This window comes from Salvelinus namaycush, chromosome 31, assembly GCF_016432855.1.
Source record: "Salvelinus namaycush isolate Seneca chromosome 31, SaNama_1.0, whole genome shotgun sequence".
Classification (NCBI taxonomy): domain Eukaryota; kingdom Metazoa; phylum Chordata; class Actinopteri; order Salmoniformes; family Salmonidae; genus Salvelinus; species Salvelinus namaycush.
This window is the reverse complement of record NC_052337.1, coordinates 21,487,277-21,514,470: the sequence shown is the minus strand read 5'-3', so window position 1 is coordinate 21,514,470 and position 27,194 is coordinate 21,487,277. Positions and strand designations below refer to the sequence as shown.

General features: G+C 44.0%; 1 protein-coding gene across 1 annotated transcript in view; it reads left to right on the top strand.

Annotated features, from left to right (window-relative positions):
- LOC120026269 (protein Niban 2-like) overlaps positions 1 to 27,194 on the top strand; it is a 47,342-nt gene that overhangs the window by 16,182 nt on the left and 3,966 nt on the right. Inside the window, exons 3-10 of the mRNA XM_038971096.1 lie at positions 2,153 to 2,281; positions 2,472 to 2,577; positions 2,882 to 3,049; positions 14,806 to 14,921; positions 19,424 to 19,528; positions 21,805 to 21,967; positions 26,628 to 26,815; positions 27,032 to 27,187. Coding sequence (XP_038827024.1) covers positions 2,153 to 2,281; positions 2,472 to 2,577; positions 2,882 to 3,049; positions 14,806 to 14,921; positions 19,424 to 19,528; positions 21,805 to 21,967; positions 26,628 to 26,815; positions 27,032 to 27,187 — 1,131 coding nt within the window. The remainder of the gene's footprint in view (positions 1 to 2,152; positions 2,282 to 2,471; positions 2,578 to 2,881; positions 3,050 to 14,805; positions 14,922 to 19,423; positions 19,529 to 21,804; positions 21,968 to 26,627; positions 26,816 to 27,031; positions 27,188 to 27,194) is intronic.

Sequence of the window (27,194 nt, the reverse complement as noted above, 5' to 3'; positions counted from 1 at the left end):
TCCTCCGCTCCTCATCCTCTGTTTTTATCTACCTCACCATCCTCCTCCGCTCCTCCTCCACTGTTTTTATCTACCTCACCATCCTCCTCCGCTCCTCCTCCACTGTTTTTATCTACCTCACCATCCTCCTCCGCTCCTCCTCCACTGTTTTTATCTACCTCACCATCCTCCTCCGCTCCTCCTCCACTGTTTTTATCTACCTCACCATCCTCCTCCGCTCCTCCTCCTCTGTTTTTATCTACCTCACCATCCTCCTCCGCTCCTCATCCTCTGTTTTTATCTACCTCACCATCCTCCTCCGCTCCTCATCCTCTGTTTTTATCTACCTCACCATCCTCCTCCGCTCCTCATCCTCTGTTTTTATCTACCTCACCATCCTCCTCTGAGTCTCCCTTAAGATTTTATCTCATTGTTAGGTCGTGAGTGTTTACACTCTAACAGTCAACCTAACAGTCAGTGTTTACACTCTAACAGTCAAAATGCTATGGACACAGATATGAAACGTGTACTGTAGCTATCTCCACTGTAATACTGTTGAGTTCTGTGTTAGTCTCCACCATCGAGTCACTGGAGGGAATTAAAGCAGATTTCACACATGAACAAACAGTGATGGTGCTAAGAATCTTGTGACTGCTTTCCTTGTCTATTCTCTTCAGTGCCCAAGTGATGCTCTGGGTAGTGACATGCACACATCAACACATGCGCGCACACACACAAACACAAACACACATGCACATACTTACATTCACACAAGGAAACAGCAAAACAGCAAAACTCTTTCAGATTAAAACAGAGGCCCTCATAGGCACCACCTTTAACCAAGCATTGCCAGTTAGCACCTTCCAAGCACACACAACCTTTCTTCTTCTCCAGCTCCACCCCCCTTCCTTTCTTCCTCAGCTGGGATTATGCTGTTTGAGTTACAGTATTTGTTCTACAACAGGACATCTAAAAACAAAGTGGTGGTGTAAACAATATACCACACCTGTGTGTTCTCACTTTAGCCATCCAGTCTCAACCTCCACCAGCGTGTCAAATGATATCAGGCCTTACATTACTGTATGTATGAGTCTCAAATGGCACGCTATTCCCTATATAGTGCACTGCTTTTGACCAGAGCCCTATGGTGCCATTTGAGATGCAGCCTGTCTGTGTCAGGACCTTGTTGTTCCACACACGGGATGCCTTCTCTGTATGTTACAAGACATGTTTAGACCAATGGTGTCCAATGTATTTCCTGAACAGCTTTAGTGTGTGGTTTTCAGTCCTTTTAAATAGTGTCTGAATTAGATTGATTGATCTGTAATTAACTTGGTAACTAACTGACCGTGCAGATCAGCATCGCTTGTACAACTGCAAACACCACGGTTGTGTCCCAAATTGCACCCTATACCCTTTATAGTGCATTGTGTTTGACCAGAATTGGTAAAAAGTAGTGCACTATATAGGGAATAGGGTGCCATTCGGGATGAAGCCCATCATTACTGCTTTTGCTGGTACTAACGAACTAGGGCTGGGAATTGCCAGGGACCTCATGACACGATATTATCACGATACTTAGACGCCGATACAATATGACATTGTCCTGTGTAATTGCGCACTATTCATTGGGTGCTGAAATCAGTAGTTTTTTATGAAAGCCTTTTGTGTTGTCGGAGCTCCAGTCTGCCCACACTAGTCGCCAATAAACTGCATCGTAAATCGTGGAGTTGAGTTTAATTGGCTAGATCAGTCATGGAAATAAGTGCTGGAAACATGTTGGATTACTATTTAAAAAGAAGATGGAGAACAAGCTATAGAATGAAAAATACTTTTGTTTTTGCGTAGGTAATTTTTTTTATCTGGTAGTCGTAGTGGGGTAGTAGATGCCTAGTCTCCCTTATGGCTCAGCTCAAGTGCCTACATAATACATACACCATAGACATACATCATTTACACACACACACACACAAACAGAAGTCAGCTCAGACAGGCCGAGCTCAGACAGGCCCAGCTCAGAGTTTCATTTAGAATGGAAAATTAATGTGTTTATGCAACAGTTGTTAGTGCATCGAACCGAATTGTATCGATTTGTTCTCTAATCAAACCAAATCGCATGTAGTACAATAATACAAGTGACAGCAGCTCTAATGCTAACTGTCTGTTGTGGTAGAACCCTCTGGAGGACCACTCCATCTTTTCTGGCGGTCTGTTCCAGTACCTGGAGGAAAACAAGAGATGGAGGAACCGCTTTGTCTTTGTGGCCGACACCTACAACATCAGCTTCTACGAAAACAAAGTGGTGAGGGTGGTCGGAAAACTGAAACCATCTCTTTTTTGTTGTTGCTAGATTTGTTTTTACTTTCATAATCAGACAGATTTACATGCCAGCTAGTCTGAATCGTTTAGGTCACAACTTTAACTGTGGTTTGATGGTTCTGAACTGTTTGTACATTTTTCACCCTCTTTCCTTGAAATCTGTACTCTGATAGGCTCACGAGAGGAGCTTGCGCCCTAAAGGAACCATCAACTGTGCTGGATACAAAGCTCTAACTTCCATGGAGGAGTATCTTGAACTGATCAACACCAGCCTGCCAGGTAAGAGATATCATTTGGTTACACCTGACTAGCTGATTTGTGTATAATAAACAGCTGATCATAGACACTGTTGGATTTTGGTATAACCAGCACTTTCCCCAATGTGAGATCAAGTACTAAAGTACTCAGTGACTAGCTTGGCCATATTCATTAGGGAATACTGTAGCAAAATATTTAGCAATGAGTGTTTCCTATTGGACAAGTTCTGGAATTCCTTTTCTGATTCAATATGTTTTCTTTGTTTTGGTGCCCTGTTGAGGAGGCTATGAACACCTATAAACCTGAATGTGTGTTTGTGTTTTAGGTATAAAGGCCAAGGTGGGCAGTGGTCCGTTTGTGAAGTGTGCCACCCAGTTCCCCCTGATCCTGTGGCACCCGTACGCCCGCCACCACTACTTCTGTGTGCTGACAGAGAAGGAGCAGAAGAAGTGGCACGCTGTGCTTCAGGACTGTGTCAGACACAGCAACAATGGTGAGGAGCTGTCTGAACACACACACCACACACTGTCATAATAACGCACACAAACAGCATATACTATCCTTGTCGGGACCTAAAATTGATTTCCATTCAAAATTCTACACTACACATTTACAGCAAGAATATCACCTCATGCAGACAAACCCAATTGGTGGTTCTGCATGATAGAGGATTACCCATCTCAGATAGAGAACAACATAGAGACTCTCCCTCAGCTCCACCCTGACCAATTACTACTCTTCTGCCTCACTGCCAGTGTTCACAACACAGACCTGTGTGTGTCTTGTGAAAGTTTGCATACCATCACAATGAGCTGGTCTATCAGTGACGGTGAAACGCAGCAGGGCAGGAATGTGTTATTGAAGTTATTGTCTTGGGAAACATCCCAAATGGCCCGCTATTTACTATATAGTGCATTATTTCTGTCCAGAGGCCTAATGGGTTACACATTGGTATAGGATGAGGTGAGCCCCCCCTTTCCATGGCAATCGTAAATGTGCTTGTGTGTATTCCTGTACCTCATCCAGCACACACACACACACGCACACACATTTTCAGAGAAACTTGGAGAAGTGAGAAATCCCCTTAGGGAGGATTTCACAGGAAGGTGAAACAATGTGATTATTCATTGAGTGACAAAGTGGGCCGATGAAATCACATGAACAGACTTGCTAGGATCCCACAGGTTGCAGAAGCAGCTCAACAATAAAATGGTGATCACTGCACTGATCCACTGATGGTCCTCCGACATCACGTCAGCACCTTCCCATAATGCACTTTAAATAAACACACTTGCATGTCTCGACCACTAACACCCCACACCCTGGGAGGATCTGAGCCGTGTTCACTTGGGATCAAAGCGCACATGCATACACACGTGCATACACACATGCAGGCACACACACACACACACACACTGACAAGGTGCTGACACAGTGTTTGTGTCCATTTTGACTTCAACCTTTGAAAATGTCTTCTGCTGATTGATTTAAAGCATCCTATATACAGTCATTTCCATGCAGTATATAGTTAGTAGAACTATAAGTACATACTTTTTTCTCATAGACTCATCATTTGCCTATTTTTATGGCGGCGCCTAGCGGTTAAGCGCGTTTGGCCAGAAACTGAAAGGTCGCTGGTTCGAATCCCCTAGCCGACTACGAGGTTAAACATCTGTCTGTGCCCTTGAGCAAGGCACTTAAACCGAAATGCTCCTGTAATCAGCTCTGGTTACTAAAACATTCTCATAAATAGGATATATATTTTAAGTGGGCTTAACACATCCACTTCAGCTGCACATTGACTATCGTCTCTGACTCTTTGTACGAACAATAAGAAGCTCCAGAATCTTCAACCCTTGTTGGCCCCTCTGGAGCCAATCAGAGCCATGGTACTCCCCTTACCTGTCCAGGCCTGGAGCCAATCAAAGTCATTGTACTCCCCCTACATGTCCAGGCCTGCCAGCTGTCCAAACAGCAAGCAATGCAGAAGCACGGTGGCTAGGAAAAACTCCCTGAAAGGCAGGAACCTAAGAAGAAACCCAGAGAGAAACCAGGCTATGATGGGTGGCCAGACCTCTTCTGGCTGTGCTGGTTGGAGTTTATAAGAGTACATGGCCATTTAAGACCAGATTGTTCTTCAAGATGTTCAAACGTTCATAGATGACCAGCAGGGTCAAATAATAACTAGTGGTTGTAGAAGGTGCAACAGCTCAGTACCTCGGGAGGAAATGTCAGTTGGCTTTTCATAGCCGATGTGAGAGAGAATTCATACAGGAGAAATACTCCAGATATACAGTTGAAGTCGGAAGTTTACATACACCTTAGTCAAATACATTTAAACTCACTTTTCACAATTCTTGACATTTAATCCTAGTAAAAATTCCCTGTCTTAGGTCAGTTAGGATCACCACTTTATTTTAAGAATGTAAAATGTCAGAATAATAGTAGAGAGAGTGATTTATTTCAGCTTTTATTTCTTTCATCACATTCCCAGTGGGTCAAAAGTTTACATACACTCAATTACTATTTGGAAGCATTGCCTTTAAATTGTTTAACTTGGGTCAAACGTTTCGGGTAGCCTTCCACAAGCTTCCCACAATAAGTTGGGTTAATTTGGGCCCATTCCTCCTGACAGAGCTGGTGTAACTGAGTCAGGTTTGTCGGCCTCCTTGCTCACACATGCTTTTTCAGTTCTGCTCACACATTTTCTATAAAATTGTGATGGCCACTCCAATACCTTGACTTTTTGCCACAACTTTGGAAGTATGCTTGGGGTCATTGTCCATTTGGAAGACCCATTTGCGACCAAGCTTTAACTTCCTGAATGATGTCTTGAGATGTTGCTTCAATATATCCACATAATTGTCCTCCCTCATGATGCTATCTATTTTGTGAAGTGCACCAGTCCCTCCTGGAGAAAAGCACCCACACAACATGATGCTGACACCCCTGTGCTTCACGGTTGGGATGGTGCACTTCTCGCAAAGTACGTTCATCTCTAGGAGACAGAATGCGTCTCCTTCCTGAGCGGTATGATGGCTGCGTGGTCCCATGGTGTTTATTACTGCGTACTATTTTTTGTACAGATGAACATGGTAACTTCAGGCATTTGGAAATTGCTACCAAGGATAAATCAGACTTGTGGAGGTCTACAATTTCTTTTGAGGTCTTGGCTGATTTCTTTTGATTTTCCCATGATGTCAAGTAAAGAGGCACTGAGTTTGAAGGTAGGCCTTGAAATACAGTGGGGAGAACAAGTATTTGATACACTGCCGATTTTGCAGGTTTTCCTACTTACAAAGCATGTAGAGGTCTGTAATTTTTATCATAGGTACACTTCAACTGTGAGAGACGGAATCTAAAACAAAATTCCAGAAAATCACATTGTATGATTTTTAAGTAATTAATTTGCATTTTATTGCATGACACACCTCCCGGGTGGCGCAGTGGTCTAGGGCACTGCATCGCAGTGCTAGCTGCGCCACCAGAGTCTCTGGGTTCGCGCCCAGGCTCTGTCGCAGCCGGCCGCAACCGGGAGGTCCTTGGGGCGACGCACAATTGGCATAGCGTCGTCCGGGTTAGGGAGGGTTTGGCCGGTAGGGATATCCTTGTCTCAGTATGTAAAAAAAAATGTAATAAAATGTATGCACTCTACTGTAAGTCGCTCTGGATAAGAGCGTCTGCTAAATGACTAAAATGTAAATGTAAAAAATGTCTTGGCCACCGTGCTGAAGCTCAGTTTCAGGGTCTTGGCAATCTTCTTATAGCCCAGGCCATCTTTATGTAGAGCAACAATTCTTTTTTTCAGATCCTCAGAGAGTTCTTTGCCATGAGGTGCCATGTTGAACTTCCAGTGACCAGTCAGTATGAGGGAGTGTGAGAGCGATGACACCAAATTTAACACACCTGCTCCCCATTCACACCTAAGACCTTGTAACACTAACGAGTCACATGACACCGTGGAGGGAAAATGACTAATTGGGCCCAATTTGGACATTTTCACTTAGGGGTGTAATCACTTTTTTTTGCCAGCGGTTTAGACATTAATGGCTGTGTGTTGAGTTATTTTGAGGGGGCAGCAAATTTACACTGTTATACAAGCTGTACACTCACTACTTTACATTGTAGCAAAGTGTCATTTCTTCAGTGTTGTCACATGAAAAGATATACTCAAATTTACAAAAATGTGAGGGGTGTACTCACTTTTGTGATATACTGTATATATATTATATATTTATATATACAGTGGGGCAAAAAAGTATTTAGTCAGCCACCAATTGTGCAAGTTCTCCCACTTAAAAAGATGAGAGGCCTGTAATTTTCATCATAGGTACACTTCAACTATGACAGACAAAATGAGGAAAAAATATCCAGAAAATCACATTGTAGGATTTTTAATGAATTTATTTTCAAATTATGGTGGAAAATAAGTATTTGGTCAATAACAAAAGTTTATCTCAATACTTTGTTATATACCCTTTGTTGGCAATGACAGAGGTCAAACGTTTTCTGTAAGTCTTCACAAGGTTTTCACACACTGTGATCCATGCAGATCTCCTCTAGAGCAGTGATGTTTTGGGGCTGTTGCTGGGCAACACGGACTTTCAACTCCCTCCAAAGATTTTCTATGGGGTTGAGATCTGGAGACTGGCTAGGCCACTCCAGGACCTTGAAATGCTTCTTACGAAGCCATTCCTTCGTTGCCCGGGCGGTGTGTTTGGGATCATTGTCATGCTGAAAGACCCAGCCACGTTTCATCTTCAATGCCCTTGCTGATGGAAGGAGGTTTTCACTCAAAATCTCACGATACATGGCCCCATTCATTCTTTCCTTTACACGGATCAGTCGTCCTGGTCCCTTTGCAGAAAAACAGCCCCAAAGCATGATGTTTCCACCCCCATGCTTCACAGTAGGTATGGTGTTCTTTGGATGCAACTCAGCATTCTTTGTCCTCCAAACACAACGAGTTGAGTTTTTACCAAAAAGTTCTATTTTGGTTTCATCTGACCATATGACATTCTCCCAATCTTCTTCTGGATCATCCAAATGCTCTCTAGCAAACTTCAGACAGGCCTGGACATGTACTGGCTTAAGCAGGGGGACACGTCTGGCACTGCAGGATTTGAGTCCCTGGCGGCGTAGTGTATTACTGATGGTAGGCTTTGTTACTTTGGTCCCAGCTCTCTGCAGGTCATTCACTAGGTCCCCCCGTGTGGTTCTGGGATTTTTGCTCACCGTTCTTGTGATCATTTTGACCCCACGGGGTGAGATCTTGCGTGGAGCCCCAGATCGAGGGAGATTATCAGTGGTCTTGTATGTCTTCCATTTCCTAATAATTGCTCCCACAGTTGATTTCTTCAAACCAAGCTGCTTACCTATTGCAGATTCAGTCTTCCCAGCCTGGTGCAGGTCTACAATTTTGTTTCTGGTGTCCTTTGACAGCTCTTTGGTCTTGGCCATAGTGGAGTTTGGAGTGTGACTGTTTGAGGTTGTGGACAGGTGTCTTTTATACTGATAACAAGTTCAAACAGGTGCCATTAATACAGGTAACGAGTGGAGGACAGAGGAGCCTCTTAAAGAAGAAGTTACAGGTCTGTGAGAGCCAGAAATCGTGCTTGTTTGTAGGTGACCAAATACTTATTTTCCACCATAATTTGCAAATAAATAGATTAAAAATCCTACTATGTGATTTTCTGGATTTTTTTTCTCATTTTGTCTGTCATAGTTGAAGTGTACCTATGACAGGCCTCTCTCATCTTTTTAAGTGGGAGAACTTGCACAATTGGTGGCTGACTAAATACTTCTTTGCCCCACTGTATATTTTCTCCCCAATTTCATGGTATCCAATTGGTAGTTACAGTCTTGTCTCATCTCTGCAACTCCCGTGCGGACTCGGGAGAGGCGAAGGTCGAGAGCCGTGTGTCATTGGAGATACTGCGTTGTGATATAATCTGAAACAACCTGATAAGTCTAACCACCAATACACACACACATTGTGTGGCTTGCTGCATACTCGCAGCGGAATTGGTTATCATGAAGTACAGTCCAGTAAAAGTGTTAGCAACAGTGTTTTGCATCACGTTCAGAGGATCTATTGTGTGCTGGGGTAGGACTGGGTTGGGCTGAGTCCCCAATGGCACCCTTAATAGTGTGCAGCTTTTTCAAAATAGGGTGCCATTTGGGATGCAGACTCAGGCTGGTTTTGTGCTTGTGGCTCAGTGTCCTGCTGTATGAAATGCCTGAGTCCTATTTGAATATAAGCCTTCTTTGAGAAATGTAATAAAAGCTGAGGCCTCAGCACAAAGCTAGTGGAGTGCATGGAAGGAAATGGCTGATTTCTCTATTTTCCCTTTTGTAGAGAGTTAGAGCAGAATAGGGAAGACTCACAGGTGCTTGTCACTGTGGGGGATAATTGCCATGTTGCTGTTATACCTGGTGTCCATGACAACCACTCAGAAAAACCGCCCACTCGTTCCTGTGGTCTTACCTGTGGTAGATGACGGTATTGTTGTCACTTGATGACATCTTCATTACCAATGCACCCACACGGTTAGAATAGTAACTCATGAGGGATTTTGTCTTTTGTGCAAAAGCTGACTTCAATCAATGTTCTGCTATTGGACCAGGTCTCTCTTGGAAAAGATATATTATCTCAATGAGAAAAAACCTGTATAAATAAAGGTAAAATGTAATATATCAAGGCCGTGCAGATATAATTAATTGTCTCTTCTGTATAAGATCAGACTATTTCCATACTGTTTCTCCAGCACGTTTTCTCCTTTTGGTTGAACTTTTCATAGTCCTGTGCTTATGGTCGGCTTATGGTATGTGATCGAGATGATCTCTCATGATTAGTCAGCCTGTCTGTCAGTCTAAGCCATGGTCTATCACCATACCAGTTGTATTTCCTGCAGGGCGGTGCATCTCATTGGCAGTCAGAGCTAGCCCTGGGCTGCCACCAGCCACCAGGGAGCCATCAACTGCTGTATCAGCATTGTCTTAATGAAGAGTTCGGCGTTCCACTAGCCACGTGCAGTTACAAGCCTGGCTTAAATAAGCGGCAGGTGCAGGATCAAAATCCACCTTCTTAACATGGATAAAGCCTGAGCTGGAATGTGAAGCTACATAAAGCTGGCTAGCTTTCTAAAATCCTGAATAGATATAGCTAGCATTGTAGTATTATACCCCTCTGGTCTGAGCACCACACCTCCACATCACTGCTTTAACCCTTAGCAGACTGAGTGGGGCATATGTTTACCATAGTGTGGTTCATTGTATGTTTTCATAATGTGTTGGCTGACTGTAGAGTGGGTTCTGTTTGTCCTGGTGTGTTTATCGTAGTGAGGCTGGTACACACCCAGGCTGTGACAGACAGCATGTGAAGGAGTTTTGTAATGCTGTCAGAGCTTGGTTGTAGAGAATAGAGCTGAGGGCTATAGTACGTTTCAGTATCTTACCATGAGGTGCTATCGTGGTATACACTTGAACTCTGAACCCATCTTGCCTCTAAGCTGACGGAGAGCCGGTTGACGGTACTGTCTCGCAGACTCCTGTAAACAAGTGATTAACAATAAACACGCACAGGCTAGATGTGAAGGGAACTGGGATCTGGCTGTGGCAGGAGTCACGCCAACTGCAGAAGTGCAGAGATGGACAGGGAAATGTCTCAAATAAAGAGACCATGGTAAACGCTACCACATATTTTTACACAGACACACACACACACACACACTTTACACACTCACACTTTTTCATGCTACTCTGGATGCAATCTGCTCCCTGATCTTGGTATAAGTAATGGTTTCCAACAAGTCATATTCTGAATCAAACATTTATTCCCTTTTCCAGGATTGCCCCCTTTGACTGCCATCAAAACAGCCTCAATTTGTCGGGGGCATGGACTATATAAGATGTCGAAAGCGTTCCACAGGGATGCTGGCCCATGTTGCTGGATGTCCTTTGAGGGGTGGACCATTGTTAAATATGTTGTCTTGCCCATTCACCCTCTGAATGGCACACATACACAGTCCATGTCTTAATAGTATCAAGACTTAAAAATCCTTTAACTTGTCTCCTCCCCTTCATCTACACTGATTGAAGTGGATTTAACAAGTGACATCAATAAGGGATGATAGCGTTCACCTGGATTCATCTGTCATGGAAAGAGCAGGTGTCCTTATTGTTTTGTATACTCAGTGTAAATACATGTAACTTAGTAAAGGTTCACACTAGTCTCCATGTCCCAAGAGGAACATGGTATGAGAAATTGTTATTTTTATGAAGGAATTCATAGCAGTCCTGTTTTAAAAGGGGTTCAAACTTCATCCCTAGTGACACATTTTTCTTGGTGTGCGTCCGTAGTGATGCCCTATTCCCTATATAGTGCATTAGTTTTGAGTGCACTTTATAAGATACGGCTAGGACACTATATAGGGAATAGGGTGCCATTTGGGATGCAGCCTCGGTCAGCTGATCTATATGTCCAGTGTGTTCTCATGAGAGTCAATGCCTAGACAATCTAGCCCTGTTTCACCCTCACCCATCAGCCCGGAGTTGGCACAGCGGGCAGAGAGAGGGCTTCCTGTCAACCCCTCCCCAACTCTCTCCGTTTATTTCCTGTCTTTGTCTAACCCACAGCCAAAGCATGCAAGATAGACTCTCACACGAGCAGCATACCACCCTGCATCCCACTACTGGCTTGCCTCTGAAGCTAAGTAGGGTTGGTCCTGGTCGGTCCCTGGATGGGAGATGCTGCCGGAAGTGGTATTGGAGGGCCAGTAGGAGGCACTCTTTCCTCTGGTCTAAAATAAAATATCCCAATGCCCCAGGGCAGTGATTGGGGACATTGCCCTGTGTAGGATGGGATGTTAAATGGGTTTCCTGACTCTCTGTGGTCACTAAAGATTCCATGGCACTTATTGTAAGAGTAGGGTAAAATAATCAAAAACACACATCTGCTACACAGCGGTGGAAAAATACTTTAAAGTGTGACTTAAGTAGTTATTTGGGGTGTCTGTACTTTACTATTTTACTTTTACTTCACTACATTCCTAAAGAAAATAATGTACTTTTTACTCCACACATTTTCCCTGACACCCAAAAGTAATCTTTAGATTTTGAATGCTAGCAGGAAAGGGTCCAATTCATGCACTTATCAAGAGAACATCCCTGGTCATCCCTACTGCCTCTGATCTGGCAGACTCACTAAACACAAATGCTTTGTTTGTTTGTAAATTATGTCTGCATGTTGTAGTGTGCCCCTGGCTATCCGTAAATACATAAATAAGAAAATTGTGCTGTCCATTGTGCTGTCCGGTTTGCTTAATACAGTGCCTTCGGAAAGTATTCAGACCCCTTATTTTTCCAAAATAAAAAATCTCAGCAATCTACACACAATACCCTATAATGACAAAGCGAAAACAGGTTTTTAGAAATTATTTTCATAAGTATTCAGACCCTATGCTATGAGACACAAAATTGAACTCAGGTGCATCCTGCTTCCATTGATCATCCTTGAAATGTTTCTACAACTTGATTGAAGTCCATCTGTGGTAAATTCAATTGAAAGGACATAATTTGGAAAGGCACACACCTGTCTATATAAGGTCCCACAATTGACAGTCCATGTCAGAGCAAAAACCAAGCCATGAGGTTGAAGGAATTGTCCGTAGAGCTCCAAGACAAGATTGTGTCGAGGCACAGATCTGGGGAAGGGTACCAAAACAATTCTGCAGCATTGAAGGTCCACAAGAACACAGTGGCCTCCAACATTCTTAACTGGAAGACATTTGGAACCACCAAGACTCTTCCTAAAGCTGGCCACCCTGCCAAACTGAGCAATCGGGGAGGAACCTTGATCAGGGAGGTGACCAAGAACCCGATGGTCACTCTGACAGATCTCCAGAGTTCCTCTGTGGAGATGGGAGAACCTTCCAGATGGACAACCATCTTTCCGGCACTCCACCAGTCAGACCTTTATTCTAGAGTTTCCAGATGGAAGCTACTCCTCAGTAAAAGGCCCATGACAGCCCGCTTGGAGTTTGCCGAAAGGCACCTAAAGGTCTCTCAGACCTGAAACCAAGATTAAACTCTTTGGCCTGAATGCCAAGCGTGACGTCTGGAGGAAACCTGGCACCATCCCTACGGTGAAGCGTGGTGGTGGTGTCAGCATGCTGTGGGGATGTTTTTCAGTGGCAGGGACTGGGAGACTAGTCAGGATCGAGGCAAAGATGAATGAAGCAAAGTACAGAGAGATCCTTGATGAAAACCTGCTCCAGAGCGCTCAGGACCTCAGACTGGGGCGAAGGTTCATCTTCCAACAGGACAACGACCCTAAGCACACAGCCAAGACAATGCAGGAGTGGCTTCGGGACAAGTCTCTGAATGTCATTGAGGGGCCCAGCCAGAGCCCGGATTTGAACCTCGTCGAACATCTCTGGAGAGACCTGAAAATAGCTGTGCAGCATTCCCCATCCAACCTGACAGAGCTTTTGGATCTGCAGAGAAGAATGGAAGAAACTTCCCAAATACAGGTGTGCCAAGCTTGTAGCGTCATACCCAAGAAGACTCAAGGCTGTAATCGCTGCCAAAGGTGGGTCTGAATGCTTATGTAAATGTGATATTTCAGTTTTCTATTTTTAATACATTTGCAAAAAATTCTAAAAACCTGTTTTTGCTTTATCATTATGGGGTATTGTGTGTAGATTGAGAGAAAAAAACAATGTTTAATCAATTTTAGAATAAGGCTGTAACCTGACAATGTGGGAAAAAAATCAAGGGGTCTGAATACTTTCCGAAAGCACTGTATAAGCAATTTGAAATTATTTTTACTTTCGATACTTAAGTATATTTTTGCAATTCCATTTACTTTTGATACTTAAGTATATTTAAAACCAAGTACTTTTAGACTTTTACTCAAGTAGTATTTTACTGGGTGACTTTTACTTGAGTCATTTTTTATTAAGGTATCTTTCCCTTTACTGAAGTATGACAATTTAACTTTTCCCACCACTGTTGCTACATGACTACACTACATCACAGACACTCACACTCAAGTTGAGCTTTTCCTGTATGCTTGACTATTGTGGAGTCATGAAGTGATATGTGATGCTGTTTTTGGAGCTTATGTCAGACATAATTTTTTACCATATATGGCTATACCTCTTGGTTATATTTAGCAGGGGTCTCCTTTGTACAGTCCTTTCCCAGTAGGTAGCTTGGCTTCTACTAAGCTGAGAGCCATCCTCTACTGATTCTGTGGAGTGTTGTAGTAGTTCGATCCCACCTGTCACATTTGTGCACTGTGTCTAGGGTTTACCGAGAATGGTGCAACAAACAAAAAACAGTGGCAGTCCTGTGGGTGAAAACAGCTCGTTGATGAGAGCGGTCGAAGGAGAAAGGCAAGAATCGTACAAGCTAACAGGCGGGCCACAAACAGACAAATAACGGCGCAGTATAACAAGTGGTGTCCAGAACGGCATCTCGGGACGCACAACTCATCTGTCCTTGTCACGGATGGGCTATTGCAGCAGATGACCACACCAGGTTCCACTCCTATCAACTAAAATCAAGAAGAAGCGGTGGGCACGCGATCACCAACACTGGACAATTGAGGAGTGGAAAAATATTGCCTGGTCTGACGAATCCCGGTTCCTGTTGCATCATGCTGATGGCAGAGTCAGGACTTGGTGTAAGCAGCATGAGTCCATGGCCCCATCCAGCCTGGTGTACTGGTGTGTGGGAAATGTTTTCCTGGCACTTGTTAGGTCCCTTAATACCAATTGCGCAACGAACATTTCCAACACCTTGTAAGGCAAGTGGGAGGTGGGGGGGTCTGCCCTGGTTTTAGATGGGTGTACCTAATCAACTGGCTTGTGTGTTTGCGTGTTGTGTATTCTTTGTATACATGCTGTGGCACTGTCTCATCCGTCAATCCATATGGCAGACCGAGGCAGGCACACCCGCTTGTGGCTATTCAGTTCATGGCCACACTTCTCAACACACTCACTTTTAGAGGGTGTCACAATACAGAGACCTTAATAGAAACAGATCCTCATTTCAGGATCCCCTGATTTTGAGTGCTGTTTTTTTTTCACCACATAAACCAACCCACACGGTGAGTGCCTACTTCCTGAAAGTGAAAAGATTTTTCAAATTTCTCTATCACCTTTTGGACACACACATGTCAACCACCACCACTGCAGAAGCTCCAACCTATCCAAAATATGTGCTCTCTGGTGCCCCCTCCAGGTCTGTCAGAGGAGTGCAGGGTGCAGACCCCGGCCTTCACAGATGCGATGCGACTCCACAGGCAGGCTCAGGGACACTACGGCACCTGGGACATGATGTGTGGAGGGCCACCACAGGTGAGAGGAACACTATAGAGCTGGCTCTAGCTCTTGAGGACTTTGTTACATTTAGTCAATCTCATTTCATTTGAATGTATTCTGAATTAGTGATGCTAACACCTTGCAGTATATGTACTGTATTCAAGATCGCTAACCAAAGTTCAGGAGCAATCTTACAGCAGGTCATTCCCGGCCTTAGCTAAACCTCTTGAGTGGTCAGTGGCCATGATGGATGTCAGTCAGGCAGCCGGTGTGTATTTCACAGCTGTTTGTTGAGGATTGACTGTTTATCTGAGAGTACACGTGGAAGGAGAAAAATCTTCTCCCTGAGAAAACAGTGTAGAGAACATGCTGTACCTCACCACCTCCCTCTGTCAGTGATGCCAGACTTCTGCTCCTCTGGGTGGGGTCTCCCCTAAAAGAGCTCCATTTCTAGCTCCATTTCCCCCGATTATCATCAACACTTCCCACTGTCGACCTGTTTGTGCCTACTGTGGGACTGGGAGTGTTTGTTTTGCTTGCTACCATTGTAAAGGTACAAGTAGGGACTAAGGGGTGTCATTCCCTGAGTCAAATCACTCTGGTTTCACTTGATAAAGTATTGCAGTGTAAAGGTAATAGGGTGCCATTTGGGACGGGACACTGTTACTCTGTGAAGTCCTGAAGTGATCACACTTACTCAGTAGAAATGAGACACTAAACTTTAAAGGGGTCCAAGTGTTGGGCATTAGACAGTAGGTCTGCATCTGAAATGGCACCGTATTCCCTATATAGTGCACCCTAAACTGGCCCTGGCCAAAATTAGTCCACTATAGGGAATAGGGTGCTATTCAGACAGGCACCCAAGATTTATCATGTCAATATCATGGCCCTGTGTACACTGAACAAAACTATAAATGCAACATGTAAAGTGTTGGTCACATGTTTCATGAGCTGAAATAAAAGACCCCAGAAATGTTCCATATGCACAAGAAGCTTATTTCTCAAGTTTTGGGAACAAATTTGTTTACATCCCTGTTAGTGAGCATTTCTCCTTTGCCAAGATAATCCATCCACCTGACAGGTGTGGCATATCAAGAAGCTGATTAAACTGCATGATCATTACACAGGTGCACCTTGTGCTGGGGACAATAAAAGGCCACTCTAAAATGTGCAGTTTTGTCACACAACACAATGCCACAGATGTCTCAAGTTTTGAGGGAGCGTGCAATTGACATGTTGACTGCAGGAATGTCCCCCAGAGCTGTTGACAGATAATTTAATGTTAATTTCTCTACCATACGCCGCCTCCAATGTCTTTTTAGAGAATTTGGCAGTACGTCCATCCGGCCTTACAACCGCAGACCACATGTATGGCAATGTTGTGAACAGAGTGCCCCATGGTGGCAGTGAAGTTATGACATGGGAAGGCATAAGCTACAGACAACGAACTTTAATTGCATTTTATCGATGGCAATTTGAATGCACAGAGATACCGCGACGAGATCCTGAGGCCCATTGTCGTGCCATTCATCCGCTGCCATCCCCTTATGTTTCAGCATGATAATGCACGGCCCCAAGTCGCAAGGATCTGTTCATAATTCCTGGAAGCTGAAAATGTCCCAGTTCTTCGATGGCCTGCATACTCACCAGACATGTCACCCATTTAGCATGTTTTGGATGCTCTGGATCGACGCGTACGACAGTGTGTTCCAGTTCCAGCCAATATCCAACAACTTCACACAACTTCGCCATTGAAGAGGAGTGGGACAACATTCCACAGGCCACAATCAACAGCCTGATCAACTCTATGTGAAGGAGATGCATGAGGCAAATGGTGGTCACACCAGATACTGGCTGGTTTTATGGTCCACTCCCCTACCTTTTTTTTCTGTGACCAACAGATGCATATCTATATCATGTGAAATCCACAGATTAGGGCCTAATGAATTTATTTCAGTTGAATGATTTCATTATATGATCTGTAACTCAGTAAAATTAGAAATTGTTACATGTTGCGTTTTATGTTAGCTCAGTATAATAACAGCTGTCCTGGAAGGACTAATAGTGTGTTTCTAGCTTACGTAGCATTAGTTGCACCAGAGCATCACAGGCATCCTAAAATATGAACTGTACCTCACCAACAACACAGTAGTTTTATATGGACATCTATGCTCAAGGAAAACATCTTCTGCATGTCATGTATCTAGCCACTTTGTTCAGCTCCAATATGCTGCCTGGACCGCATTGAGGCGATTATTCAATTAGGTCTAAAGCAGAGTGGGCCAAGTCAAGCCCTGGTACAAGCATATTCAATTAAAACACGTGAGTTATGGTTTTGTAATCTGCAGCCAAGACCACTGCACCTTTAGATGATACTGACTGAATGCTGTGTTTAATATTTAGATCTTATTTATACCCTGAATTATTTTCCATTTAATGGAAATGGAGAACTGGCCCTCTGACAAACCCACTCCAAGCAGATTTATGCGTGTTGGGCTTCTTTGGAGTGTGTGAGTATTTTACTGCATTTTAGAGAGAAAATAGTATTTCATGAAGTTGTGGGTGCTGAGACAATTAGGGAGACAATACCATAGCACTGAATACATATGATATTACAGTTTTTAATTCAGTTGACTTTTCACAGAACAATCTATTACACGACCTTTAAACTATTTGGTGTTGTATTGATAGGTATTGTATGGTACCTTGTATTGGGAACGGCACCTTACTCATACATTTAGTTATTATTATGTTTTGTAGAGGAGCCACATAATGCTGTTTCTCATTGTAGTGCTTCAACATCACTGCCCTCTTTCCCACTTCCATGTACTAAATCCTCTGAATCACACACCACTCAACCCATTCATATGGGTGACTCAGAAGTTGTTCCTGCACTCAACACCATGTAATTTTCTCTGTTGTGGAAACACCTGACTCATTCAGCTTCTCTGAAGTCTTATTCTTTTACTTAATGCCAAGTTTTGCCAACCACTAGTTACTCCTCTGGGTTATTTATAGAGACACCTCCTACACACTTTAAAACTTCTTATGGCTGCAGGGGCAGTATTGAGTAGCTTGGATGAAAAGGTGCCCAGAGTAAACTGCCTGCTCCTCAGTCCCAGTTGCTAATATATGCATATTATTATTAGTATTGGATAGAAAACACTCTGAAGTTTCTAAAACTGTTTGAATGATGTCTGTGAGTATAACAGAACTCATATGGCAGGCAAAAACCTGAGAAAAAAATCCAACCAGGAAGTGGGTAATCTGAGGTTTGTAGGTTTTCAAGTCATTGCCTATCGAATACACAGTGGGATATGGGTCAGTTTGCACGTCCTACGGCTTCCACTAGATGTCAACAGTCTGTAGAACCTTGTCTGATGCCTCTACTGTGAAGTGGGGCCGAAGGAGACAGGAATGGGTAAGGTCTGCCATGAGCTGACCATGCTCTGACCATGCGCGTTCACATGAGGGAGCTCTGTTCCATTGCACTTCTGAAGACAATGGAATTCTCCGGTTGGAACACCGGTTGGATTGATTCAATACATCGTTTGACATGTTTCTACTGACTGTGACGGAACTTTTTGACATTTCGTCTGCTTTTAGTGAACGTGCTTCGTGACTTTGGATTTGTTTACCAAACACGCTAACAAAAGTAGCTATTTGGACATAAATGATGGACTTTACCGAACAAAACGAACATTTCTTGTGGAAGTGGGAGTCCTGGGAGTGCATTCCGACGAAGATCAGCAAAGATAAGTGAAGATTTATAATGCTATTTATGACTTTTGTTAACTTCACAATTTGGCGGGTAACTGTATGGCTTCCTTTTGTGGCTGAACGCTGTTCTCAGATTATTGAATATTGTGCTTTTGCCGTAAAGCTTTTTTGAAATCTGATACAGCGGTTGCATTAAGAACAAGTTAATCTTTAATTCTATGTAAAACATGTATCTTTCATCAAAGTTTATGATGAGTATTTCTGTTATTTGATGTGGCTCTCTGCAATTTCTCCGGATATTTTGGAGGCATTTCTGAACATGGCGCCAATGTAAACTGAGGTTTTTGGATATAAATATGAACTTTATCGAACAAAACATATGTATTGTGTAACATGAAGTCCTATGAGTGTCATCTGATGAAGATCATCAAAGGTTAGTGATTCATTTTATCTTTATTTCTGCTTTTTGTGACTCCTGTCTTTGGCTGGAAAAATTGCTGTTTTTCTGTGATTTTGCGGTGACCTAACATAATCGTTTGTGGTGCTTTCGCTGTAAAGCCTTTTTGAAATCGGACACTGTGGTGGGATTAACAAGAAGTTTATCTTTAAAATGGTGGGAAATACTTGTATGCTTGAGGAATTTTAATTATGAGATTTCTGTTGTTTGAATTGGGCGCCCTGCACTTTCACTGGCTGTTGTCATATCGATCCCGTTAACGGGATTGCAGCCCTAAGAAGGAGTGTAAGTGATAATGCATAAAGTGTTTGCTTTTGTCTCCACCGTGTGTGTGTGTGTGTGTGTGTGTGTGTGTGTGTAGATCCTAGCCAACCTAGTGATGGAGACCCTCCATCCAGAGTTGAGGAATCTGATTGGTCCTCGTCTAAAGGGGAAGATACAACAGCGACAGAGGAACTGGATGCTGGTGAGTTGTTGTCCCTCCTACATGCTCCACTGTGTTCTTTCCTAGAACCTGGAGTTTACCCCGACCACATGTTAAGTTTTTCCCATTCAGGTCACATAGTCAGGAAAACTCCTGAACCTACCATTCCTAACCACATTGCTGATTGCGCCGGCGTCCCAAATGGCACCCTATTCCCTACAGAGTGAATTTACACTACGATAGATTCCCGAGAGAAATCGGAAAAAATACCCGCGGCTAGATGTATTACAATAGTGTAAAGACTAGAATCTTGATTCATTTTTTACATCTCTTACACCACCTCCTCGTACGAGACTGCCCCCGCAAAGCAGTTCATGTAAACAAAATAGTATCCAAGAGAAATGTTTGCCCCTATAGTAAAAATCTTAATAGCAGAGCAATGTTTTTAAAACAGCTGAAATGTATAGACATTTACCTTATACTTTAGACTTGTTTTATATATGTTTTACCTGGAATTGCTGTAATAGCCTGTTACTCAAATGGTCGCTGTAGCTTTAAGGGAATCTCAGAACACAGCAGGCAGGAACTGCAAGCAGCATCTCCCCAGTGAATTACCAACATTTTCAGGCGCAATGAAACATTTTTAATGTAATGATTTGCATGATATTGGTCAAATGAAGTCTGGTTTGTTGTAAGTTAACTTCAATACGCTAAAGTTGTAGCTAATGTAAGCCTAAATGCTATGTGAACCCTTTGGAATTACCTGGATTTCTACATAAATTGGTAATCAAATTTCATCTGATCTTCATCCAATCAATGAGACGAGATTGGAGATGTTGGTTAGAGCTGTCCTGCCCTATAAAAAACAATCACAAAGTTTGAGTTTGCTATTCACAAGAAGCATTGCCTGATGTGAACCATGCCTCGAACAAAATAGATCTCAGAAGACCTAAGATTAAGAATTGTTGACTTGCATAAAGCTGGAAAGGGTTTACAATAGTATCTCTAAAAGCCTTGATGTTCATCAGTCCACGGTAAAACAAATTGTTTATAAATTGAGAAAGTTCAGCACTGTTGCTACTCTCCCTATGAGTGGCCGTCCTGCAAAGATGACTGCAAGAGCACAGCGCAGAATGCTCAATGAGGTTAAGAAGAATCCTAGTGTCCGCTAAAGACTTACAGAAATCTCTGGAACATGCTAACATCTCTGTTGACAAGTCTACGATACATAAAACACTAAACAAGAATGGTGTTCATGGGAGGACACCACAGAAGAAGCCACTGCTGTCCAAATAAAACATTGCTGCACGTCTGAAGTTTGCAAAAGTGCACGTGGATGTTCCACAGCGCTACTGGCAAAGTATTCTGTGGACAAATTAAACTAAAGTTGAGTTGTTTGGAAGGAACACACAACACCAACATCAAAACCTCATCCCAACTGTGAAGTATGGTGGAGGGTGCATCATGGTTTGGGCTGCTTTGCTGCCTCAGGGCCTGGACAGCTTGCTATCATAAACTTCGGAATTTATTATTCCATTGATCAAGACATTTTGCAGGAGCATGTTAGGCTATCTGTCCACAAATTGAAGCTCAACAGAAGTTGGGTGATGCAACATGACAACAACCCAAAACACAGAATTAAATCAACAGAATGGCTTGAACAGAAGAAAATACGCATTCTGGAGTGGCCCAGTCAGTCCTGACCTCAACCGATTGAGATGCTGTGGCATGACCTCAAGAGAGAGGTTCACACCAGACATCCCTAGAATATTGCTGATCTGAAACAGTTTTGTAAAGAGGAATGGTCCAAAATTTCTCCTGACCATTGTGCAGGTCTGATCCACAACTACAGAAAACATTTGGTTGAGGTTATTGCTGCCAAAGGAGGGTCAACCAGTTATTAAATCCAAGGGTTCACATACTTTTTCCACCCTGCACTGTGAATGTTTACACGGTATGTTCAATAAAGATATGAAAACGTATAATTGGTTGTGTGCTCGTTTAAGCAAACTGTTTGTCTATTGTTGTGACCTAGCTGAAGATTAGATCAAATGTAATGACCAATTTATGCAGAAATCCAGGTATTTCCAAAGGGTTCACATACCTTTTCTTGCCACTGTATGGTTCAGCTAATGTTATGGGCCCTGGTCAAATGGTCCTCATCCCAAATGGCACCCTAAATAGTGCATTACATTTGACATGCCTACATAGTGCACTAGCTATGGGCCACAGTCAAAAGTAGTGCACTATGTAGGGAATAGGGTGCCATTTGGGACGCAGAGAGTGTGTTCAACCTCTCGCTCTCTCCCCCTCTACAGATCTCTGAGGCGGTGTATAAGCAGGTGTTGTCTCAGACCCAGGCTCAGTATGAGGCTTTAGTCCAGGCCTGTGAGGTTCAGACATCCCGTCTAGACGCAGTGTTACGCACAGACATGGACCAGATAATCACGTCCAAGGAACACGTCAGCGGCAAGATCCGCGGTGAGAGACATGCACACACGGCACCCATAGAAAACACTCCTTACTGATATGTAGACTTCATCCAAATCGGGACTAAAAGAGATCCTAATCAAATCACACTGTATTAGTTCTCTCAACAATTGTACTTCTGCAGTCTTAGCGTCTGTAATGTCCATTGTTAGAGTGCCTACCGTTTGTCACTTCTAGTGGTTTTGGTTTGTTGAGTGCAGAGCTAAGGGCTTATTGGCACAGTAAAGCAGTAAGACCAGTTACTGGTTACATCCCAAATGTCACCCTATTCTCTACATAGTGTACTACTTTTGACCAGAGCCTTATGGGCCCTGGTCAAAAGAAGTGCACTATATAGGGAATAGCGTGGCATTTGGGATGCGCACATTGAGTAACACTACAGTATTAGACTATGGCATCATGTTACTGGTGAATTTCTATGGACAATTGCCACCAGAGGGATCCTGTACTGTAACTGACCCTCCCTTTCCCTCTCACATTTCAAACTTCTACTCTGTTTCTTTACTCTCCCACATCCCTTACTCCCATCTCTCTCTTTCTTTACCATAGCACTCTCTCTCTCTCTCGTCTGCCTGCCTGCTTGTTTTAACCATAAAGCATCTTTCACTATTTTATTCTAGCACTGTCACCATTCCACCTAAAAAGAAAAAGGGCACTTTTTTTTTTTTCTTGTGTTTTGTTTCCCATGGAGCCAATGTTGAAAGACTGCATTCCTTAGATGTCACTGGAGTCCAATGTTCACTTTATACCACTGGTACACTTAAGACCGGGCTCAGGGCTCACAGGTCCACTATGTGATGGAGGAGCGGCATCTATTGAGGAACTTTAAATGTCTTTGAACTTTCGATTTGGTTTAACGTTGGACCAGAGCAAACTAACCAGAGCTAGCTAACAGGCTTGTGTCTGCAGAGCAGCACTAAAATTAAAAACACGTCTTACCTTTTTGTAGTTCATAAATCCAATGTGAAACGTGATAACTATAGTATCCTTAACTAGCATTGAAAAAAGTTAATACATTCTTTTAAACATCTCTCCCTAATTTCTGAATCACGCTTGTAACGTTGTCAGGAGGCCACAGTAACCTATGTAACGTCGTCAGGAGGCCACAGTAACGTCGTCAGGAGGCTACAGTAACCTACGTAACGTCGTCAGGAGGCTACAGTAACCTACGTAACGTCGGCAGGAGGCTACAGTAACCTACGTAACGTCGGCAGGAGGCTACAGTAACCTACGTAACGTCGGCAGGAGGCTACAGTAACCTACGTAACGTCGGCAGGAGGCTACAGTAACCTACGTAACGTCGGCAGGAGGCTACAGTAACCTACGTAACGTCGTCAGGAGGCTACAGTAACCTACGTAACGTCGTCAGGAGGCTACAGTAACCTACGTAACGTCGTCAGGAGGCTACAGTAACCTACGTAACGTCGTCAGGAGGCTACAGTAACCTACGTAACGTCGTCAGGAGGCTACAGTAACCTACGTAACGTCGTCAGGAGGCTACAGTAACCTACGTAACGTCGTCAGGAGGCTACAGTAACCTACGTAACGTCGTCAGGAGGCTACAGTAACCTACGTAACGTCGTCAGGAGCCTACAGTAACCTACGTAACGTCGTCAGGAGCCTACAGTAACCTACGTAACGTCGTCAGGAGCCTACAGTAACCTACGTAACGTCGTCAGGAGCCTACAGTAACCTACGTAACGTCGTCAGGAGCCTACAGTAACCTACGTAACGTCGTCAGGAGCCTACAGTAACCTACGTAACGTCGTCAGGAGCCTACAGTAACCTACGTAACGTCGTCAGGAGCCTACAGTAACCTACGTAACGTCGTCAGGAGCCTACAGTAACCTACGTAACGTCGTCAGGAGCCTACAGTAACCTACGTAACGTCGTCAGGAGCCTACAGTAACCTACGGAACGTCGTCAGGAGCCTACAGTAACCTACGGAACGTCGTCAGGAGCCTACAGTAACCTACGGAACGTCGTCAGGAGCCTACAGTAACCTACGGAACGTCGTCAGGAGCCTACAGTAACCTACGGAACGTCGTCAGGAGCCTACAGTAACCTACGGAACGTCGTCAGGAGCGTACAGTAACCTACGTAACGTCGTCAGGAGGCTACAGTAACCTACGTAACGTCGTCAGGAAGCTACAGTAACCTACGTAATGTTGTCAGGAGGCTACAGTAACCTACGTAACGTCGTCAGGAGGCTACAGTAACCTACGTAACGTCGTCAGGAGGCTACAGTAACGTCGTCAGGAGGCTACAGTAACCTACGGAACGTCGTCAGGAGGCTACAGTAACCTACGGAACGTCGTCAGGAGGCTACAGTAACGTCGTCAGGAGGCTACAGTAATCTACGTAACGTAGTCAGGAGGCTACAGTAACCTACGTAACGTTGTCAGGAAGCTACAGTAACGTTGTCAGGAGGCTACAGTAACCTACGTAACGTTGTCAGGAGGCTACAGTAACCTACGTAACGTTGTCAGGAGGCTACAGTAAACTTTAACGTTGTCAGGAGGCTACAGTAACCTTTGTAACGTTGTCAGGAGGCTACAGTAACCTTTGTAACGTTGTCAGGAGGCTACAGTAACCTTTGTAACGTTGTCAGGAGGCTACAGTAACCTTTGTAACGTTGTCAGGAGGCTACAGTAACCTTTGTAACGTTGTCAGGAGGCTACAGTAACCTATGTAACGTTGTCAGGAGGCTACAGTAATCTATGTAACGTTGTCAGGAGGCTACAGTAATCTATGTAACGTTGTCAGGAGGCTACAGTAATCTATGTAACGTTGTCAGGAGGCTACAGTAATCTATTTAACGTTGTCAGGAGGCTACAGTAATCTATTTAACGTTGTCAGGAGGCTACAGTAACCTATGTAACGTTGTCAGGAAGCTACAGTAACCTATGTAACGTTGTCAGGAAGCTACAGTAATCTATGTAACATTGTCAGGAGGCTACAGTAATCTATGTAACGTTGTCAGGAGGCTACAGTAACCTATGCTTCAGTGTGGAGGGGCAGGTAGCCTACACACACACACAGTAACCTACGGAACGTCGTCAGGAGGCTACAGTAACGTCGTCAGGAGGCTACAGTAATCTACGTAACGTTGTCAGGAGGCTACAGTAACCTTTGTAACGTTGTCAGGAGGCTACTGTAACCTATGTAACGTTGTCAGGAAGCTACAGTAACGTTGTCAGGAGGCTACAGTAACCTTTAACGTTGTCAGGAGGCTACAGTAACCTTTGTAACGTTGTCAGGAGGCTACAGTAACCTTTGTAACGTTGTCAGGAGGCTACAGTAACCTTTGTAACGTTGTCAGGAGGCTACAGTAACCTTTGTAACGTTGTCAGGAGGCTACAGTAACCTTTGCAACGTTGTCAGGAGGCTACAGTAACCTATGTAACGTTGTCAGGAGGCTACAGTAACCTTTGCAACGTTGTCAGGAGGCTACAGTAACCTTTGCAACGTTGTCAGGAGGCTACAGTAACCTTTGCAACGTTGTCAGGAGGCTACAGTAACCTATGTAACGTTGTCAGGAGGCTACAGTAATCTATGTAACGTTGTCAGGATGCTACAGTAATCTATGTAACGTTGTCAGGAGGCTACAGTAATCTATGTAACGTTGTCAGGAGGCTACAGTAATCTATTTAACGTTGTCAGGAGGCTACAGTAACCTATGTAACGTTGTCAGGAAGCTACAGTAACCTATGTAACGTTGTCAGGAGGCTACAGTAACCTATGCTTCAGTGTGGAGGGGCAGGTAGCCTACACACACACACGCCCAGTAGCAAAGATTTCCAGCTGGCAGGCAGATGCTGGAATAAGTTTCTGAGTGACGGAGTGAGGGCTTTGCATAGGCGCTTTGTTAGGATTTTTGTGTGACTGGAAAAAAAATGCCCGGAACGTAAAATAATGTTATTAAACAGTTTCCATGCTTATAATATAACGGCTTTGTTCCAGGAACAGTATAGATCACTTTCGTTTTCAGTTCGAGTTCTGTTTCTCAAATAATGTCATTATTTTGTGTTCTGTTCCCTGAACCTGTTCCCACCCTTGCTTTCTTCCGGACTTTTCAGTCTGATGCCTTTGGGTAAGCCGAGACAAGGCTTTGTGGAATCTAGCTCCAACTTTAAATGATGAAACGCCAACCTTGTACCTTTGTCCTCTGTAGTTGCATGCCTTTCTTTGCAGAAATACTTTTTCAATAAACGTTAATCAAATACCGCCACCGACTTTTTCCTTGTTGAGATTCAATTTCCACATGCGCATTTGCGCTGAGTTGAAATCTTAGAGCAACACCAAAGAGCAAACAGTTGGTTGTATTTGATTAACGTTTATTAGAAAAGTATGGTTTCAGCAAACAGAGGCACGTAACTACAAAGGTACAAAGGTGGCCATTTCATAATTTGTATTTTTTTTAAAGTATTGACCTTGGGCGAATCGATGCAGTCAGAGCTAGATTCCACAAAGCCTGGTCTCGGATCCACTCCATTGGTGAAATTCATCAGAAACTTCCTTCACCATGGAGTGGAGTTTAGGCTGCTAGGTAATGCTCTGGGTAATACTGTGGTCTGGAAGTGTGGGTGTTTACTCTCTACTGACCACCATGGTGACTAACAATACTCCTCCATGTCTCCCCACTCTGTAGCTCTGGTGTTGCCCAGGGCAGAGCAGCTCCTGCGGGTCAGCGTCCAGCCCTTCCTCAGCTCCATCCTGGAGGCCCTGATGGAGCCCACTAGCCGAGGCTTTTCCGAGGTCCGAGACGTCTTCTTCAGAGAGCTGGTGGAGGTCAGCAAGAACACGCTCAACGGAGGGGGCAAGGACAAACTGGCGGAGGTGAGTGGACCACCGGACTGGACACACCAGAGGGGTTCGCAGGGACCCTGGGGGATTGTCTTTGGTGCCAAGTCCTCATCCCTCTGTCTGTCTTTAACCCACACTCTTTCTCTCGCTCCCCTACCCTTTCTCTCTCTACCTACCCCCACCTCTTTCTCATTCGCTCCCTCTGTCTCTCCTTCTTTCCCCTCGCCCCTTTCACCATCACTCTCTCAGCACATGGAGAAGATCTCTATGCTGGCGTTCCACCCGGTGAAGATGCAGAGCTGCTATGAGAAGGTGGAGCAGCTGAATCTGGAGGGACTGCAGCAGAGGTTTGATGTGTCAAGCCCCTCCGTGTTCATCCAAAGGGCTCAAATCCTCATGAGAGAGGTGAGAC